Source organism: Podarcis bocagei (assembly GCF_964188305.1).
Source record: "Podarcis bocagei genome assembly, chromosome: Z".
In the NCBI taxonomy this organism is placed as follows: domain Eukaryota; kingdom Metazoa; phylum Chordata; class Lepidosauria; order Squamata; family Lacertidae; genus Podarcis; species Podarcis bocagei.
The window spans coordinates 14,339,386-14,359,134 of NC_138140.1; the positions used below are offsets into that span (position 1 = coordinate 14,339,386).

General features: G+C 47.1%; 4 protein-coding genes across 4 annotated transcripts; all 4 read left to right on the plus strand.

Moving 5' to 3' along the window:
- Positions 1-829: 829 nt before the first annotated feature.
- Positions 830-3,032, plus strand: LOC308579246 (telomeric repeat-binding factor 2-like; the record flags this gene model as incomplete). Its single annotated transcript, XM_081180098.1, has 2 exons — positions 830-1,150; positions 2,764-3,032. Exons 1-2 carry the CDS (start codon positions 982-984, stop codon positions 3,030-3,032), a joined length of 438 nt encoding a protein of 145 aa, XP_081036224.1. The 5' UTR covers positions 830-981.
- A 512-nt stretch (positions 3,033-3,544) lies between these two features.
- On the plus strand, positions 3,545-7,361 carry LOC308578664 (uncharacterized protein; the record flags this gene model as incomplete). Its single annotated transcript, XM_081179143.1, has 6 exons — positions 3,545-3,668; positions 3,862-4,008; positions 4,644-5,029; positions 5,226-5,495; positions 6,157-6,275; positions 7,222-7,361. The coding sequence occupies exons 1-6, from the start codon at positions 3,627-3,629 to the stop codon at positions 7,359-7,361; spliced, it is 1,104 nt and encodes a 367-aa protein (XP_081035269.1). The 5' UTR covers positions 3,545-3,626.
- A 3,384-nt stretch (positions 7,362-10,745) lies between these two features.
- Positions 10,746-19,187, plus strand: LOC308579177 (telomeric repeat-binding factor 2-like). The gene is made up of 8 exons (XM_081179985.1): positions 10,746-10,764; positions 14,163-14,249; positions 14,443-14,589; positions 15,225-15,610; positions 15,807-16,076; positions 16,738-16,856; positions 17,803-17,867; positions 18,706-19,187. Exons 2-8 carry the CDS (start codon positions 14,208-14,210, stop codon positions 18,886-18,888), a joined length of 1,212 nt encoding a protein of 403 aa, XP_081036111.1. The 5' UTR covers positions 10,746-10,764; positions 14,163-14,207; the 3' UTR covers positions 18,889-19,187.
- Positions 11,412-13,964, plus strand: LOC308579178 (telomeric repeat-binding factor 2-like). The gene is made up of 2 exons (XM_081179986.1): positions 11,412-11,732; positions 13,345-13,964. The coding sequence occupies exons 1-2, from the start codon at positions 11,564-11,566 to the stop codon at positions 13,611-13,613; spliced, it is 438 nt and encodes a 145-aa protein (XP_081036112.1). The 5' UTR covers positions 11,412-11,563; the 3' UTR covers positions 13,614-13,964.
- Positions 19,188-19,749: the final 562 nt, after the last annotated feature.

Genomic DNA, 19,749 nt, shown 5'->3' on the forward strand with positions numbered 1-19,749 from the left:
TGTCACCCCCACCTCAGGGATAACACCGGGGGCGCCCCGCATCCCCTTCCTTAGCCAGTGCCCTCGTGCTCTATCCGCATAGCTGTCAACCTTCCCTTTTTGCGGGAAATTCCCTTATTTCAGCGCTGCTTCCCGCTGCTATCCCGGATTGTTAGATATCCCGTAGACTGTCCCCGGGACAGGTGAGGCTGCTGATCCCTTCTTTCCAAATCCGAAAGTTGACAGCTATGCTCCGTCCTCTATCCTCCCCAAGTCTGATTTCTCTGCCTGATGTCTGTGGGAACCTGCCTGGCTGCCCCCTTCATTTAATAGACTTGTAGAGTTGCAAGGGTTCCTCAAGGATCATCAATGAAATGCAGGATTTGCTCCTCCAGAGGAGGAAAGAGTATTTGGAAATCCATGTGGAGGGGAGGGCAACCTTTCTTGGGTAGCCTCAGGCAAGCCTTGCCCTAGCCTGCTTCCCAGGGCTGTCTTGAAACTCCACTCCAGACTCTCAGGAAGACTCTCAGGGCAGTATAACAAACCACACAAAGCAAATCTCCAGGGTGTGACGTTTCTGTAGACCGAGTGGAAGAGGCAGGGAAGATGATTCTCAGTACAGGACGAACGGGATGCCCAAATTTAAGATGGGGAACCCTGTTGGAAGACCTGGAGATGGAGGAAGGGATTCGCTTCCTTTAAGGGCTCAAACCACCACGTGCAGGATTTCCCTGGGCAAGCAGCGCGCTGCCCATCGCCTTCCCTTCCACCCTCTGCGCTTGGTGGGCCTCCAGGCAGAGGAGCGAGCCCAGAGCCCCGCTGGGACCGGGACGCCGCTGAGAGTGACTCCAGGGCCCCGGGCTCTGAGCCAGCGATGCTCTCGGCGGTCCCCCCGACGCCCTCCTGCCTCGCCCACCGACCACGTCAGGGGCAGGAATCCTTAAAGGGCGCAACTTGCGCTACGCCCCCTTCCCGGCGTGGTGGCGCACGGTAGGAGGGAAGATGGAGGAGGGTGGCTGCGGAGCGTCCGAAGGAGCCGCGGAGGCTCGCGAAAAGGCCCTCGAGGAGGCGGTGAACCGCTGGACGGTCCCCTTCTACGTCCACCAGGCCCTCCAGGCTTTCCGGGCCGGCCGCAGCCGGGACTTTCGCCAGCTGCGGGACGTCGTATCTGGTGGGGAGACCAGCTAGTTTTACGAAAGGGGCATTTGGGGAACATTGGCGCTGGGTTCAATAATTCTCAAGGTACAGTGGTACCTCGGGGACTTAATTCGTTCCGGAGGTCCGGTCTGAACCTGAAACTGTTCTTAACCTGAAGCACCACTTGAGCTAATGGGGCCTCCTGCTCCTGCTGCTGCTGCGCCAACGGAGCACAATTTCTGTTCTCATCCTGAAGCAAAGTTCTTAACCTGAAGCACTATTTCTGGGTTAGCCGAGTCTGTAACCTGAAGCGTCTGTAACCCGAGGTACCACTGTACCTCCTGCTGGGGAACGTGAATGTAAATAACTAATAATGATAATAATAATTTTACCATTTATACCCCGCCCACGTGGCTGGGTTTCCTCAGCCGCTCTGGACGGCTCACAGCCTACAGTATATCAGAACATACTAAAACATCAAACATTAAAATATATTGCCTAATAGCCCCCGTTCCACTTATGTCACTCTAACGTATTTACATTTATATATCACATTTAATAGTCCTTAGGTGTTTTCATTTAAGAAAAAGTGAACCTAAAGCAACTTAAAATATAATACAATCTATATCCCTGGAATGTTTGTCATTTGCCTTTAGAAATTAAGGGAACCGATTTTAAAAGAAAAGGCACAACGTACAACTAACCAACTGCACGGAAGCCAAAAGGAAGGTCTGCAAATAGCCAGTTGTGATTCTCAGCAAGATGGTTAGGATACATGCCCCCTTAAATGAATGCCTCCCAAAGCCCATCACAGATGGTCACGAGAAGGGTTAGGATCCCCCCCCTTAGCCTCCTAAGTACAGTGGTACCTCGATTTATGAACTTAATCCGTTCTGGAAGTCTGTTCTTAAACCAAAATGGTTCTTAAACCGAGGCGCATCTTCCCTAATGAGACCTTCCGCCGCCGGTGCCCTTCCACCGTTCGTATTCCGTTCGTAGACTGAGGTAAAACTGGGACACTATTTCCGGTTTTGTGGAGTTCGTAAACCAAATCGTTCTTAAACAGGACTGTTCTTAAACCGAGGTACCACTGTACCTGAAAACTTCAGTGCCCTCTTGAAATCTATTTCAAACTGGAGAATGTTGATGCGTATATTAAGAGAATGAGTTTTATGAGTTTTGGGTATGGCCTGTAGTTGTGTGTGATGGTTTCCAGAAGCCAACCGCTAGGAATGGCCTAGCACCTTTGGAGTATAGTTTTAAGAAGCTCAACTACTTTGCCACTCATCTTCTTACAGTAATTATTTCTGTATGTCTGTAAATAAAATCTGTACATCTGCATTTCTGCCCTACAAAACAGGAGCCCCAACAAAATATCTGACCACAAAGATTAAGACACTAAAAAGCCATGTGTTTGTGTATATATGCATACTAAGGATATTGTAGATTACATGCAAAAAGCATGCAAATACGAAGTGACTCCTGGGCCAAAAGGCATGTTGGGATGAAGTTGGCTGTCTGTATATGGTCAGGGGTATAATGTATGGGACAGGGCTTTGGTGCCCTGGCCCAAGCCTCATTACACCTAATTTGCTGAACTATCTGATTTTGCTCAGTGACTGTTTGGACTGTCTTGTTCTTCTCCAGCTGTGCTTGCACGGCCCCTAGCACAAGAGAAATGTATTGGCATTCAGCTGCAGATTGTGCAATTTCTGTCTAAGATTGATGAAGATTGGACCATTGATCCCGAGACCAAGTTAATGCCTCTTGAAGATGCCCTTGTTATTTTGGATAAGATGAAGGATGAACTGGAATTAAACAGTGACATACTAGAAGAAATAAGAAAAAAAATAAAGGAAGCGGTAAGTGTTAGCATTTCCTCTTCTGTAGTCACTGATTACTGTTTCTCAGCCTAGTTAGAAAGTAAGAGGACAGCTGCCTTTAAGTTTCAAAATGCAGTATATTTCAGAAAGGGTTTAATTAAGGTTCTAATTCAATGCCAGGATTAACTCTTGCCTATTTTTCTCCATGCTTAAATTAAGCTTTTAAATAAGTTCACAAAAGTTAGTAGAAGCAAGGAGGCAAGATTCCTATATGGTGGGATGAAATGAGAGAGAAATGTATGCTCAAAGGTGCCTGAGTTTATTGGAACTCAGCATGTTTTCCTTCTTTGGGAAATCCAGGGTAATCCAGGAAAAATTGGCTTCTTGACTGACTCTCCTAAGGCATCCATTATTCCAATGTTGTTAGCCTACAGATATTTAAGTAGCTTGCCTTACTTGAATTTAAAAATAATTTTCTTGAATAAGTGATCTAATATTACACAATGAAAACCCACTGAGTTGAAAATGTAAAGCAGATCTAGAAAACTGCCGGGGGGGTTGCTCCCAAACAGTATCTTCTTAGATTAGGAACATTTCCCCAAAATCTTCCTTGCAAACCATTATTTTGTCTTTCTTCTTCAGGCTGTCATAACCTGCATTAAAAACAAAAAATATGCACAAGCCAGAATGATCTTGAATAAGCACATGACAAAGGACCCAAGTTCAAAGGTGAGCTTTCAGCAGGTATGAGTAGTTCATGTTGCAATTGTTGTTGTTGAAATGTGCCTCTTGTAGGGTCATTTCACTACAAAGCAGAGTCATGGTTTGTCCTTCTCAAATTCTCCTGTTCAGTGTCTTAAATACTCTCTGCCCTGCGCTGCAATTTGCTTGCAAGTTCTGAAAAACATTTCCCTTTTCTTAGAAAATGAGGTCAATGTTGCAGAGAATCATCCAAAGAAAAAACTTAAGTCACCGAGCCATCCGGAACTTTTCCTGCAAAGTTTTCCAGCAGAGAATACTTCTGTCTTTAGAAAGCTGCTGGAGTGTCCCTGAGCCCTTTCTTTTAGAGGTAAGCAAGGGTATGGGGTGTTGTTTGATTGTTGTAGTAGTGGGAGGACTATAGCTCCGTAGCCGAGCATCTGCTTTGCATGCAGAGGGTCCCAAGTTCAATCCCTGACATCTCTAGCTAGGACTGGGAATGTCCCCTGCTTGGAACCCTGGAGAGCCACCGTCACTCAATGTGTGGTGATATGTGAGCCAGCCTTTTTTTCTTCCGATGTTCCTGTGTGTTGCTGGAGCACTTGAATTTCACCCACATTGCCACAGCAGAGCTCTTGCTGTCTAACCACTGTGATCAAAAAAGCACATTCAACACCGGAGGCTTAAGACAGACGCCTTCTCCCTGGACAAACTATTATGTGCTTGGGAAATATTTTTGTGAAGAGCCAAGTGCCCCACTGCAGAACACAACAGGGCTGCAATGTCACATTTGACATATATCAAGCTTGTAACCTGACAATGTTTTGGACTAGCAATACCCAACAGCTCCAGCATCATGAGGCTGTGCTGACTGGGACTTAGGGGAGTTGTAGGTAAAGCATCTTCAGGGCACCAGCTTGGGCATGGCTGCTGTATAGATGTAGAAAAAGAAAAAGAAAGTAGAGAAGTGTTGTCTAGTAACTGTGTTCACACTCTCTGTTTAAGATGGCAAAAAAGGATTTGGACGATCAGATAGAGACCGGGCTCAGTCCTTTGGAAATGGCCAGCAAGGAGGAAATGGTGAAAGAAACTTCAGAGTTGGCAGCAGCAGATAAGCCTGAATCTGTGGGAAGATCTGATGAGACTTTGGAAGAGCCCAGGCCTGAGGGAGGGCTCAGCAATACAGCAGAAGAACAACCAAAGTCTCTGGAGGGAGGCCGTGAGACAGTTGCAAGGCTTTTGATGGAGGCAAAGGGAGCTGTTTTGGAAGTTGCTAAAGTGGTTGATGAGTGCCAGGCAGCTTCAGAGCCAGAAGAAGAAACCAGTGGAGCTGCAGAGCCTGCTATAGTTGCTGATGCCACTGTCTCAGCAGCTTCCAGTGACACGGACAGGTTAGCAGCCTATGGCCTCTCCCAGTTTTGACTCCTTTGCCATGCCGGGCAGCTGTTTTGCCATACAACTTCTGGCTCTCAGCACTCAAACTCAAATTGCACCTGCTGCCAGGGGAACAAGGTCTTTGGGGTGAGGTCAACAACATAAACTGGCAAAACTTGTGGAGCAACCTGCTGATGTTTCTTTATTTTGCAGATGCTCGCCTAAGAGGATGGGCTCGCATCCATGTTTGGCTTCTGATTTCCACGCAGCCGAGGGCCAAAGGGAGGAGGAGAACCATGCTGCCTCCAGGCCACACCCTAGTGAATGCTCAGTGTCCATAAGCACACTGGTTATGGGGTCAGAGAGCGGGAACCCCCCAACTTCCTGCCAAGTTTCATCCAAGAGGCCTGCGGCAACTTTGGATGTCCAGACAGCACAGCCCCAAATACCCACCCAGCCTGATGATACCTCCCAATCTCCCAGGTAAGAGTCCATGACTGCTGTGAGGTCTGCTGGGGAGCTGGCACAGCATGAAGCATTTGGTGCCACTTTCCCCTTTGCAAGGAATCCATTCGAAGGCCTTAGGCCTCAGCCCAGAAGCTCCAAGGAAGGCAAAGGTGGTTTACAGTGGTAGGGTTGCATTGCTGTGCATCTTCTCCCCCAGCTAGTAGAATCAGGTGGCGAGAGAATCAGGTTGACATACCTTGTCTTAATCTTTATTACTCAGATTGCAAAGACAGCAGAACTGACAATACGGTTTCTGGCCCCATTAAAGACTGCTAAACAAATTTATTGTGGCAGAAACACCTGTGCCAGACTCTGCTTTGTCAGATGCCTGGAATGTTAGCTTCAGTTGCCAGACAAAAGGTAGAAATTGTTATTTCTCTCCCCCCTCCCTCCTTCCGTCAGTTTCAGGGATAAGGGTTTAGGTTTCTGTCACCAGCTATTTGCTCCTATTTAAACTGTCATAGGTCTCTGCAGTAGTGTGTTTGCTGTGACAAATTAACCTCCCTCCTTGTCTGATACTTAAACTCAGCATCTCCATAATTTTGGTTATGTGTGACATTAACTGATGCAGCTCAGTCCTGTCCCATCTCCTTGTGGGGTAAGTCTTTCCTCACTTGTGTTTCTCTGTTCCATTCAGATTAGCTAAGAGGAGACTAATTTGTTCAGATCAGAATGAAGAAGAGGATCTCCCAGGTGGTGAAGAGGTTCATAGGGACCGGGACCGGTCCGAGACCCCCAGAGACCCCCGACACCTGGGTAAGCAGCAACTGTTTGAATCTGCTTGCCTGGTTTTGGGTGCTCGGCATGATCAAGGTTTCTTTGCCCCAAGGCTGCTATTGCAGAAATATAGCAAAGCTACTCTCAAAAGAGCAAAGCTGCCAAGCAGCTGACGCTCTCCTCTGAATGTCAGAATGCCAGAAGCTTTGAGTTCCCATTGTCTGCTCCATAGATTTGGAACCTGCTGAAGCAGCTAGTATCCTGTACACAGTAAGCAGAGGGGTTTTGGGGTACAGCTCTTGGCTCAAAAAAGTAAAATATTTGGACTGCCTGCTCCAAGTGCACAGCAGCAGCAGCAGCAGCACGGACAAAATCATTGCCTTTTGCCTCAGACTGGCTTCTTGTTCTGCAGGGTGCTCAACCATGGCTCCATGCACTCTTCTAATTAAAGCACCTGTGCAGTTTGGATGGCTTCCCACATTGCATTACCCAGTGACATCACAATGACATGGGGGAAAACATCGCTAGCATGGCAGGCAATCCTTCAGGAGGCTTGCTTAGGCTATGCACAGGCTGGCTAAAGGCAAAAGTCTCAAAACCTGGCAAACATCTTACAAAGCAAAGTGTTCTTCTTCCACCGCTGCCGCCACCACCAGGTTTCTTGTGTGGTGAACCGGCTTATACTTGAGTCAATACGTTTCCCCAGTTTTTTGTGCTATAACTAGCTGCCTCAGCTTATATTCGGGTCGGCTTATACTCGAGTATATACGGTAATAAAAGAGGACGTGTCTGGCAACCCCAACATAGTTTCATCAGTAGTTGGCTGCCTACGCATCATGCTGCCAAACGCTGGGTAGAAATTGACCACTACCCTGGATTTCTGATGAGGGGACAGTAGTGGTAAAACCTCCCAATTACTGAGCCAGTAGCAATAACCAGCTTACTGAGTGGTTCCATCCATCCTGTAAATGAATTTATGTTTCAGAATCGAAGGAAAAAAGCAGCAGCAGCAGCAGCAGCACTTCCCGCTTGGGTTCTAAAAAGAAGGTAACCAAGCCTAAACCCAGTCTGGAGCTGAGCACACCAGTGAGAACAGATAGGTCTGCCTTGATAAGACCCCTCTAAATGGAGGCCAGTTGATGAGGACCGCCTCTCCCAAATGAAGTAACTGATGAAAGCCCCATTCATGGGAACATAGGAAGCTGCCATATGCTGAATCCTGGTCTGTCTAGCTCAGTATTGTCTGTGCTACAGGCTTTCAGGCAAGGTGTCTCTTTTGCAGCTCTGCCTGGATATGTCACAGGTTTGAAGCTGGGATGTTCTGCGTGTTCAACCCCTGGACTAAGGGGCATCTATCTCCTAGTTAATTAATCAAGGGCAGTGAGGGCCAAACTTGGCCCTCCAGCTGTTTTGGGAGTACAATTCCCACCATCCCTGACCACTGGTCCTGTTAGCTAGGGATAATGGGAGTTGTAGTCCCAAAACAGCCGGAGGGCCAAGTTTGGCCATCACTGATCAAGAGTCTTGGATACCCAGATGTTTCCAAGAAGCCTGGGCAATCTCAGCATGTCATATCTGCAATCTTTGATAGCCTCTTGAACCACACTGTAAGGTGGCTGAATTTTATTACCCACATTTTGCAGAAGAAGAACTAAGTGTGGAGAGCGTGCCATCAAGTTGGGTTTAATGTCTCGAAATATGGGCCAGATATTTGCCTGCTTTGAGTCACTGGGTTACAGCCCATGTCAGCGGTAATCCTCTGTTAGCAACAGCCATGGAGCCATCTCCAGAGGGTGGGGTATCTGTCGTTCTGTCATGGGGGCAGGGGGCAAGTCCTGCATTACTTGATGGTTGCTCATGAGAGCCTGTGCCCTCTTCTTTCTAGATCTGGACTTCAGAGGAGTCTCAGTGGATTAAGGAAGGTGTGAAGAGGTTTGGGGAAGGGAGGTGGAAAGCCATCTGCAAGGCATTCCCCTTTAAGAACCGGACGCCTGTGGCGATCAAGGACCGATGGCGGACGATGAAGAATCAGGGGCTCTTGGGGAATGACCTGGAAGCAAGTGGCTGAGCTACAACGCTATGTGGACATAGGGTGGGCCAGAAATACTTTTGCAGTGTATTGCATTGGGCCAGCAGGCTGGTCACTGCAATCTCTTAGCATCCCTCTGATTTCTCACATAGGATCTGCCCCTCCCTGATAATACAAATTCAGCCATCAGGACTTGAATAAGATATACCGTATTCTATCCACAAACAGGACAACATCATCTTATATTCTCAGGATAGGCAAACATTCTTATTTACTTTTGGAATCAACTAACTTCAATTAGTATTAATAACATACTCTATAAAATCCCACAACACTGTACCAAAATCCAAAGATGATGCATCGCCTTGAGGTAATTTAAAACAAATGTTATTTTTACTGAAACTGCAGTGTCTCACACATTTTGTGTTGCAATTGTGTTTGTGTTGCACACAAACTATGCAATTGTATAGTTATTTCCAGTGTTGCTACAGTTGGTAAGAAAGTGATGAGTCCTTTAGATACTACTTTTTTAAAAACCAAAATCCAAAGATTATGCATCGCCTTGAGTTAATTTAAAACTAAATGTTATTTTTACTGAAACTGCAGCGTTTCACACATTTTGCGTTGCAATTGTGTTTGTGTTGCACACAAACTATGCAATTGTATAGTTATCAAACAAACAGGACAACATCATCTCCTACGTTGGTGATGCAGCTCCAGCTGGCACTGCGTTCCCAGAGAGCCAGGCTTCCTGGCACAGTGGAGATCTGGCCGGGAGGGAGGAGTCTCGGGAGGAAAGGTAGCGGCAGGGCACAGCATTTTTTGCCTTTCCTAAAACATCCCCCTGGTTGCTACGTATTTTCGTATCCCGTGTGTGTGTGTGTGTGTGTGTGTGTGTGTACGGGAAAATCCGGACATATGGCAGCCGCGCTCTCGGGCTGCTTTACTCTTGTTGCATATCTATATTTCCTCTTTTCAAACTACTCCCCCCGAAAACCGCTCTCTAGCACTCAGTTGGAGCAAACAGCGAGGACCTGAGCAAGGAGAACGCCATCCCATTCTTACCTAATGTTGAGATATCATACACAATATGTAATTGGTTCATGCTCTGTCCAAGCAAACTAGAAATGGTGAGCAGGGTTAGGGGTTGGGGTTGTCCTCATATAGTCCTTCTGTTTTTTCCTTCCTTTCTTTCAATGACCAATGTATGAATACAATCTGCTGGAGCAACCCTTTGCCAACAAATATCCCACAGGAAGATTTGGAGGTGCCAAGAGTCCAGTAACAGAGTCCTCTGTCAAATGTCCAAACCCCTAGGGACCCGAAAAACTTTTATGTCTTGAACCATCATGTGATCTTTCGGTGAAAGGCTGTATTTAAAAAATAATTAATTAATTAAAGTAGTAATAAACTGCAATCAAATCTGAAACAGTCTGGAGTCTGGAAAAAAAACATATGGATCAAAAGGTATGGGAGGAAAAATGCCTGACCGAGAATCAGCAGTAAAGGGGTAGATAAAAATGGATTGCCTGTTTCCTCCCCATCCCAAGGATTAACAGTATTCCGTCTTGGTCAGCTAGGAGCACCTCTCTGTAATGCTTCTACCCCTTGTAAAAGTTGTTCCTAACCTAACGTTATCTAAATATTATAAATAATGTTATCTAAATACAGTGGTACCCCGGGTTAAGAACTTAATTCGATCCAGAGGTCCGTTCTTAACCTGAAACTGTTCTTAACCCGAAGCACCACTTTAGCAAATGGGGCCTCGCGCTGCCGCCGCGCCACCACCGCACAACTTCTGTTCTCATCCTGAAGCAACGTTCTTAACCCGAGGTACTATTTCTGGGTTAGCGGAGCCTGTAACCTGAAGCGTCTGTAACCCGAGGTACCACTGTATTGAGTGTACCTGAAGACGTGTGCATGCACGCTAAAGCTCATACCAATAACAAACTTAGTTGGTCCCCAAGGCGCTACTGGAAGGATTTTTTTCTTTTCTTTCGACTATGGCAGACCAACACGGCAACTAAATATCAACTAAATATCAACTAAATATCTACCTGCAACTAAACAGCAACTAAATATCTACCTGCAACTAAATATCAGGGGCATGGAGGTGTGGTTCCACTGGGGATATATGAGTGCAGAGGCGGAGCTGGTACCCAGAGCTGGTACCCAGACCCGGAGCTGGCACCCGGGGGTGGGCCGATCCTCCCAGAGGGGCGGGGTGGCGAGCACGGGGGCGGCACCGCCTGCCGCGACAGTCCCACGGGGGCGGTGCCACTCGCGGCGAGTGTCCCGGGGGAGGGCGCGGCGGCGATGTCACCCCCACCTCAGGGATAACACCGGGGGCGCCCCGCATCCCCTTCCTTAGCCAGTGCCCTCGTGCTCTATCCGCATAGCTGTCAACCTTCCCTTTTTGCGGGAAATTCCCTTATTTCAGCGCTGCTTCCCGCTGCTATCCCGGATTGTTAGATATCCCGTAGACTGTCCCCGGGACAGGTGAGGCTGCTGATCCCTTCTTTCCAAATCCGAAAGTTGACAGCTATGCTCCGTCCTCTATCCTCCCCAAGTCTGATTTCTCTGCCTGATGTCTGTGGGAACCTGCCTGGCTGCCCCCTTCATTTAATAGACTTGTAGAGTTGCAAGGGTTCCTCAAGGATCATCAATGAAATGCAGGATTTGCTCCTCCAGAGGAGGAAAGAGTATTTGGAAATCCATGTGGAGGGGAGGGCAACCTTTCTTGGGTAGCCTCAGGCAAGCCTTGCCCTAGCCTGCTTCCCAGGGCTGTCTTGAAACTCCACTCCAGACTCTCAGGAAGACTCTCAGGGCAGTATAACAAACCACACAAAGCAAATCTCCAGGGTGTGACGTTTCTGTAGACCGAGTGGAAGAGGCAGGGAAGATGATTCTCAGTACAGGACGAACGGGATGCCCAAATTTAAGATGGGGAACCCTGTTGGAAGACCTGGAGATGGAGGAAGGGATTCGCTTCCTTTAAGGGCTCAAACCACCACGTGCAGGATTTCCCTGGGCAAGCAGCGCGCTGCCCATCGCCTTCCCTTCCACCCTCTGCGCTTGGTGGGCCTCCAGGCAGAGGAGCGAGCCCAGAGCCCCGCTGGGACCGGGACGCCGCTGAGAGTGACTCCAGGGCCCCGGGCTCTGAGCCAGCGATGCTCTCGGCGGTCCCCCCGACGCCCTCCTGCCTCGCCCACCGACCACGTCAGGGGCAGGAATCCTTAAAGGGCGCAACTTGCGCTACGCCCCCTTCCCGGCGTGGTGGCGCACGGTAGGAGGGAAGATGGAGGAGGGTGGCTGCGGAGCGTCCGAAGGAGCCGCGGAGGCTCGCGAAAAGGCCCTCGAGGAGGCGGTGAACCGCTGGACGGTCCCCTTCTACGTCCACCAGGCCCTCCAGGCTTTCCGGGCCGGCCGCAGCCGGGACTTTCGCCAGCTGCGGGACGTCGTATCTGGTGGGGAGACCAGCTAGTTTTACGAAAGGGGCATTTGGGGAACATTGGCGCTGGGTTCAATAATTCTCAAGGTACAGTGGTACCTCGGGGACTTAATTCGTTCCGGAGGTCCGGTCTGAACCTGAAACTGTTCTTAACCTGAAGCACCACTTGAGCTAATGGGGCCTCCTGCTCCTGCTGCTGCTGCGCCAACGGAGCACAATTTCTGTTCTCATCCTGAAGCAAAGTTCTTAACCTGAAGCACTATTTCTGGGTTAGCCGAGTCTGTAACCTGAAGCGTCTGTAACCCGAGGTACCACTGTACCTCCTGCTGGGGAACGTGAATGTAAATAACTAATAATGATAATAATAATTTTACCATTTATACCCCGCCCACGTGGCTGGGTTTCCTCAGCCGCTCTGGACGGCTCACAGCCTACAGTATATCAGAACATACTAAAACATCAAACATTAAAATATATTGCCTAATAGCCCCCGTTCCACTTATGTCACTCTAACGTATTTACATTTATATATCACATTTAATAGTCCTTAGGTGTTTTCATTTAAGAAAAAGTGAACCTAAAGCAACTTAAAATATAATACAATCTATATCCCTGGAATGTTTGTCATTTGCCTTTAGAAATTAAGGGAACCGATTTTAAAAGAAAAGGCACAACGTACAACTAACCAACTGCACGGAAGCCAAAAGGAAGGTCTGCAAATAGCCAGTTGTGATTCTCAGCAAGATGGTTAGGATACATGCCCCCTTAAATGAATGCCTCCCAAAGCCCATCACAGATGGTCACGAGAAGGGTTAGGATCCCCACCCCAGCCTCCTAAGTACAGTGGTACCTCGATTTATGAACTTAATCCGTTCTGGAAGTCTGTTCTTAAACCAAAATGGTTCTTAAACCGAGGCGCATCTTCCCTAATGAGACCTTCCGCCGCCGGTGCCCTTCCACCGTTCGTATTCCGTTCGTAGACTGAGGTAAAACTGGGACACTATTTCCGGTTTTGTGGAGTTCGTAAACCAAATCGTTCTTAAACAGGACTGTTCTTAAACCGAGGTACCACTGTACCTGAAAACTTCAGTGCCCTCTTGAAATCTATTTCAAACTGGAGAATGTTGATGCATATATTAAGAGAATGAGTTTTATGAGTTTTGGGTATGGCCTGTAGTTGTGTGTGATGGTTTCCAGAAGCCAACCGCTAGGAATGGCCTAGCACCTTTGGAGTATAGTTTTAAGAAGCTCAACTACTTTGCCACTCATTTTCTTACAGTAATTATTTCTGTATGTCTGTAAATAAAATCTGTACATCTGCATTTCTGCCCTACAAAACAGGAGCCCCAACAAAATATCTGACCACAAAGATTAAGACACTAAAAAGCCATGTGTTTGTGTATATATGCATACTAAGGATATTGTAGATTACACGCAAAAAGCATGCAAATACGAAGTGACTCCTGGGCCAAAAGGCATGTTGGGATGAAGTTGGCTGTCTGTATATGGTCAGGGGTATAATGTATGGGACAGGGCTTTGGTGCCCTGGCCCAAGCCTCATTACACCTAATTTGCTGAACTATCTGATTTTGCTCAGTGACTGTTTGGACTGTCTTGTTCTTCTCCAGCTGTGCTTGCACGGCCCCTAGCACAAGAGAAATGTATTGGCATTCAGCTGCAGATTGTGCAATTTCTGTCTAAGATTGATGAAGATTGGACCATTGATCCCGAGACCAAGTTAATGCCTCTTGAAGATGCCCTTGTTATTTTGGATAAGATGAAGGATGAACTGGAATTAAACAGTGACATACTAGAAGAAATAAGAAAAAAAATAAAGGAAGCGGTAAGTGTTAGCATTTCCTCTTCTGTAGTCACTGATTACTGTTTCTCAGCCTAGTTAGAAAGTAAGAGGACAGCTGCCTTTAAGTTTCAAAATGCAGTATATTTCAGAAAGGGTTTAATTAAGGTTCTAATTCAATGCCAGGATTAACTCTTGCCTATTTTTCTCCATGCTTAAATTAAGCTTTTAAATAAGTTCACAAAAGTTAGTAGAAGCAAGGAGGCAAGATTCCTATATGGTGGGATGAAATGAGAGAGAAATGTATGCTCAAAGGTGCCTGAGTTTATTGGAACTCAGCATGTTTTCCTTCTTTGGGAAATCCAGGGTAATCCAGGAAAAATTGGCTTCTTGACTGACTCTCCTAAGGCATCCATTATTCCAATGTTGTTAGCCTACAGATATTTAAGTAGCTTGCCTTACTTGAATTTAAAAATAATTTTCTTGAATAAGTGTTCTAATATTACACAATGAAAACCCACTGAGTTGAAAATGTAAAGCAGATCTAGAAAACTGCCGGGGGGGTTGCTCCCAAACAGTATCTTCTTAGATTAGGAACATTTCCCCAAAATCTTCCTTGCAAACCATTATTTTGTCTTTCTTCTTCAGGCTGTCATAACCTGCATTAAAAACAAAAAATATGCACAAGCCAGAATGATCTTGAATAAGCACATGACAAAGGACCCAAGTTCAAAGGTGAGCTTTCAGCAGGTATGAGTAGTTCATGTTGCAATTGTTGTTGTTGAAATGTGCCTCTTGTAGGGTCATTTCACTACAAAGCAGAGTCATGGTTTGTCCTTCTCAAATTCTCCTGTTCAGTGTCTTAAATACTCTCTGCCCTGCGCTGCAATTTGCTTGCAAGTTCTGAAAAACATTTCCCTTTTCTTAGAAAATGAGGTCAATGTTGCAGAGAATCATCCAAAGAAAAAACTTAAGTCACCGAGCCATCCGGAACTTTTCCTGCAAAGTTTTCCAGCAGAGAATACTTCTGTCTTTAGAAAGCTGCTGGAGTGTCCCTGAGCCCTTTCTTTTAGAGGTAAGCAAGGGTATGGGGTGTTGTTTGATTGTTGTAGTAGTGGGAGGACTATAGCTCCGTAGCCGAGCATCTGCTTTGCATGCAGAGGGTCCCAAGTTCAATCCCTGACATCTCTAGCTAGGACTGGGAATGTCCCCTGCTTGGAACCCTGGAGAGCCACCGTCACTCAATGTGTGGTGATATGTGAGCCAGCCTTTTTTTCTTCCGATGTTCCTGTGTGTTGCTGGAGCACTTGAATTTCACCCACATTGCCACAGCAGAGCTCTTGCTGTCTAACCACTGTGATCAAAAAAGCACATTCAACACCGGAGGCTTAAGACAGACGCCTTCTCCCTGGACAAACTATTATGTGCTTGGGAAATATTTTTGTGAAGAGCCAAGTGCCCCACTGCAGAACACAACAGGGCTGCAATGTCACATTTGACATATATCAAGCTTGTAACCTGACAATGTTTTGGACTAGCAATACCCAACAGCTCCAGCATCATGAGGCTGTGCTGACTGGGACTTAGGGGAGTTGTAGGTAAAGCATCTTCAGGGCACCAGCTTGGGCATGGCTGCTGTATAGATGTAGAAAAAGAAAAAGAAAGTAGAGAAGTGTTGTCTAGTAACTGTGTTCACACTCTCTGTTTAAGATGGCAAAAAAGGATTTGGACGATCAGATAGAGACCGGGCTCAGTCCTTTGGAAATGGCCAGCAAGGAGGAAATGGTGAAAGAAACTTCAGAGTTGGCAGCAGCAGATAAGCCTGAATCTGTGGGAAGATCTGATGAGACTTTGGAAGAGCCCAGGCCTGAGGGAGGGCTCAGCAATATAGCAGAAGAACAACCAAAGTCTCTGGAGGGAGGCCGTGAGACAGTTGCAAGGCTTTTGATGGAGGCAAAGGGAGCTGTTTTGGAAGTTGCTAAAGTGGTTGATGAGTGCCAGGCAGCTTCAGAGCCAGAAGAAGAAACCAGTGGAGCTGCAGAGCCTGCTATAGTTGCTGATGCCACTGTCTCAGCAGCTTCCAGTGACACGGACAGGTTAGCAGCCTATGGCCTCTCCCAGTTTTGACTCCTTTGCCATGCCGGGCAGCTGTTTTGCCATACAACTTCTGGCTCTCAGCACTCAAACTCAAATTGCACCTGCTGCCAGGGGAACAAGGTCTTTGGGGTGAGGTCAACAACATAAACTGGCAAAACTTGTGGAGCAACCTGCTGATGTTTCTTTATTTTGCAGATGCTCGCCTAAGAGGATGGGCTCGCATCCATGTTTGGCTTCTGATTTCCACGCAGCCGAGGGCCAAAGGGAGGAGGAGAACCATGCTGCCTCCAGGCCACACCCTAGTGAATGCTCAGTGTCCATAAGCACACTGGTTATGGGGTCAGAGAGCGGGAACCCCCCAACTTCCTGCCAAGTTTCATCCAAGAGGCCTGCGGCAACTTTGGATGTCCAGACAGCACAGCCCCAAATACCCACCCAGCCTGATGATACCTCCCAATCTCCCAGGTAAGAGTCCATGACTGCTGTGAGGTCTGCTGGGGAGCTGGCACAGCATGAAGCATTTGGTGCCACTTTCCCCTTTGCAAGGAATCCATTCGAAGGCCTTAGGCCTCAGCCCAGAAGCTCCAAGGAAGGCAAAGGTGGTTTACAGTGGTAGGGTTGCATTGCTGTGCATCTTCTCCCCCAGCTAGTAGAATCAGGTGGCGAGAGAATCAGGTTCACATACCTTGTCTTAATCTTTATTACTCAGATTGCAAAGACAGCAGAACTGACAATACGGTTTCTGGCCCCATTAAAGACTGCTAAACAAATTTATTGTGGCAGAAACACCTGTGCCAGACTCTGCTTTGTCAGATGCCTGGAATGTTAGCTTCAGTTGCCAGACAAAAGGTAGAAATTGTTATTTCTCTCCCCCCTCCCTCCTTCCGTCAGTTTCAGGGATAAGGGTTTAGGTTTCTGTCACCAGCTATTTGCTCCTATTTAAACTGTCATAGGTCTCTGCAGTAGTGTGTTTGCTGTGACAAATTAACCTCCCTCCTTGTCTGATACTTAAACTCAGCATCTCCATAATTTTGGTTATGTGTGACATTAACTGATGCAGCTCAGTCCTGTCCCATCTCCTTGTGGGGTAAGTCTTTCCTCACTTGTGTTTCTCTGTTCCATTCAGATTAGCTAAGAGGAGACTAATTTGTTCAGATCAGAATGAAGAAGAGGATCTCCCAGGTGGTGAAGAGGTTCATAGGGACCGGGACCGGTCCGAGACCCCCAGAGACCCCCGACACCTGGGTAAGCAGCAACTGTTTGAATCTGCTTGCCTGGTTTTGGGTGCTCGGCATGATCAAGGTTTCTTTGCCCCAAGGCTGCTATTGCAGAAATATAGCAAAGCTACTCTCAAAAGAGCAAAGCTGCCAAGCAGCTGACGCTCTCCTCTGAATGTCAGAATGCCAGAAGCTTTGAGTTCCCATTGTCTGCTCCATAGATTTGGAACCTGCTGAAGCAGCTAGTATCCTGTACACAGTAAGCAGAGGGGTTTTGGGGTACAGCTCTTGGCTCAAAAAAGTAAAATATTTGGACTGCCTGCTCCAAGTGCACAGCAGCAGCAGCAGCAGCACGGACAAAATCATTGCCTTTTGCCTCAGACTGGCTTCTTGTTCTGCAGGGTGCTCAACCATGGCTCCATGCACTCTTCTAATTAAAGCACCTGTGCAGTTTGGATGGCTTCCCACATTGCATTACCCAGTGACATCACAATGACATGGGGGAAAACATCGCTAGCATGGCAGGCAATCCTTCAGGAGGCTTGCTTAGGCTATGCACAGGCTGGCTAAAGGCAAAAGTCTCAAAACCTGGCAAACATCTTACAAAGCAAAGTGTTCTTCTTCCACCGCTGCCGCCACCACCAGGTTTCTTGTGTGGTGAACCGGCTTATACTTGAGTCAATACGTTTTCCCAGTTTTTTGTGCTATAACTAGCTGCCTCAGCTTATATGTGGGTCGGCTTATACTCGAGTATATACGGTAATAAAAGAGGACGTGTCTGGCAACCCCAACATAGTTTCATCAGTAGTTGGCTGCCTACGCATCATGCTGCCAAACGCTGGGTAGAAATTGACCACTACCCTGGATTTCTGATGAGGGGACAGTAGTGGTAAAACCTCCCAATTACTGAGCCAGTAGCAATAACCAGCTTACTGAGTGGTTCCATCCATCCTGTAAATGAATTTATGTTTCAGAATCGAAGGAAAAAAGCAGCAGCAGCAGCAGCAGCAGCACTTCCCGCTTGGGTTCTAAAAAGAAGGTAACCAAGCCTAAACCCAGTCTGGAGCTGAGCACACCAGTGAGAACAGATAGGTCTGCCTTGATAAGACCCCTCTAAATGGAGGCCAGTTGATGAGGACCGCCTCTCCCAAATGAAGTAACTGATGAAAGCCCCATTCATGGGAACATAGGAAGCTGCCATATGCTGAATCCTGGTCTGTCTAGCTCAGTATTGTCTGTGCTACAGGCTTTCAGGCAAGGTGTCTCTTTTGCAGCTCTGCCTGGATATGTCACAGGTTTGAAGCTGGGATGTTCTGCGTGTTCAACCCCTGGACTAAGGGGCATCTATCTCCTAGTTAATTAATCAAGGGCAGTGAGGGCCAAACTTGGCCCTCCAGCTGTTTTGGGAGTACAATTCCCACCATCCCTGACCACTGGTCCTGTTAGCTAGGGATAATGGGAGTTGTAGTCCCAAAACAGCCGGAGGGCCAAGTTTGGCCATCACTGATCAAGAGTCTTGGATACCCAGATGTTTCCAAGAAGCCTGGGCAATCTCAGCATGTCATATCTGCAATCTTTGATAGCCTCTTGAACCACACTGTAAGGTGGCTGAATTTTATTACCCACATTTTGCAGAAGAAGAACTAAGTGTGGAGAGCGTGCCATCAAGTTGGGTTTAATGTCTCGAAATATGGGCCAGATATTTGCCTGCTTTGAGTCACTGGGTTACAGCCCATGTCAGCGGTAATCCTCTGTTAGCAACAGCCATGGAGCCATCTCCAGAGGGTGGGGTATCTGTCGTTCTGTCATGGGGGCAGGGGGCAAGTCCTGCATTACTTGATGGTTGCTCATGAGAGCCTGTGCCCTCTTCTTTCTAGATCTGGACTTCAGAGGAGTCTCAGTGGATTAAGGAAGGTGTGAAGAGGTTTGGGGAAGGGAGGTGGAAAGCCATCTGCAAGGCATTCCCCTTTAAGAACCGGACGCCTGTGGCGATCAAGGACCGATGGCGGACGATGAAGAATCAGGGGCTCTTGGGGAATGACCTGGAAGCAAGTGGCTGAGCTTCAACGCTATGTGGACATAGGGTGGGCCAGAAATACTTTTGCAGTGTATTGCATTGGGCCAGCAGGCTGGTCACTGCAATCTCTTAGCATCCCTCTGCTTTCTCACATAGGATCTGCCCCTCCCTGATAATACAAATTCAGCCATCAGGACTTGAATAAGATATACCGTATTCTATCCACAAACAGGACAACATCATCTTATATTCTCAGGATAGGCAAACATTCTTATTTACTTTTGGAATCAGCTAACTTCAATTAGTATTAATAACATACTCTATAAAATCCCACAACACTGCACCAAAATCCAAAGATGATGCATCGCCTTGAGGTAATTTAAAACAAATGTTATTTTTACTGAAACTGCAGTGTTTCACACAATTTTGTGTTGCAATTGTGTTTGTGTTGCACACAAACTATGCAATTGTATAGTTATCAAAATATTTCCAGTGTTGCTACAGTTGGTAAGAAAGTGATGAGTCCTTTAGATACTACTTTTTTAAAAACCAAAATCTAAAGATTATGCATCGCCTTGAGTTAATTTAAAACTAAATGTTATTTTTACTGAAACTGCAGCGTTTCACACATTTTGCGTTGCAATTGTGTTTGTGTTGCACACAAACTATGCAATTGTATAGTTATCAAACAAACAGGACAACATCATCTCCTACGTTGCTGATGCAGCTCCAGCTGGCACTGCGTTCCCAGAGAGCCAGGCTTCCTGGCACAGCGGAGATCTGGCCGGGAGGGAGGAGTCTCGGGAGGAAAGGTAGCGGCAGGGCACAGCATTTTTTGCCTTTCCTAAAACATCCCCCTGGTTGCTACGTATTTTCGTATCCCGTGTGTGTGTGTGTGTGTGTG

Excerpts from the sequence above, each read along its gene's own strand:
- LOC308579177 (XM_081179985.1), top strand. The coding sequence starts at position 14,208 with ATGATCTTGAATAAGCACATGACAAAGGACCCAAGTTCAAAG. Across the intron at positions 14,250-14,442 it reads CAAAGGACCCAAGTTCAAAG|AAAATGAGGTCAATGTTGCA; the intron begins GTGAGCTTTCAG and ends CCCTTTTCTTAG. Across the intron at positions 16,857-17,802 it reads CAGAGACCCCCGACACCTGG|AATCGAAGGAAAAAAGCAGC; the intron begins GTAAGCAGCAAC and ends TTTATGTTTCAG.
- LOC308579178 (XM_081179986.1), top strand. The coding sequence starts at position 11,564 with ATGGAGGAGGGTGGCTGCGGAGCGTCCGAAGGAGCCGCGGAGGCTCGC. Across the intron at positions 11,733-13,344 it reads GCTGCGGGACGTCGTATCTG|CTGTGCTTGCACGGCCCCTA; the intron begins GTGGGGAGACCA and ends GTTCTTCTCCAG.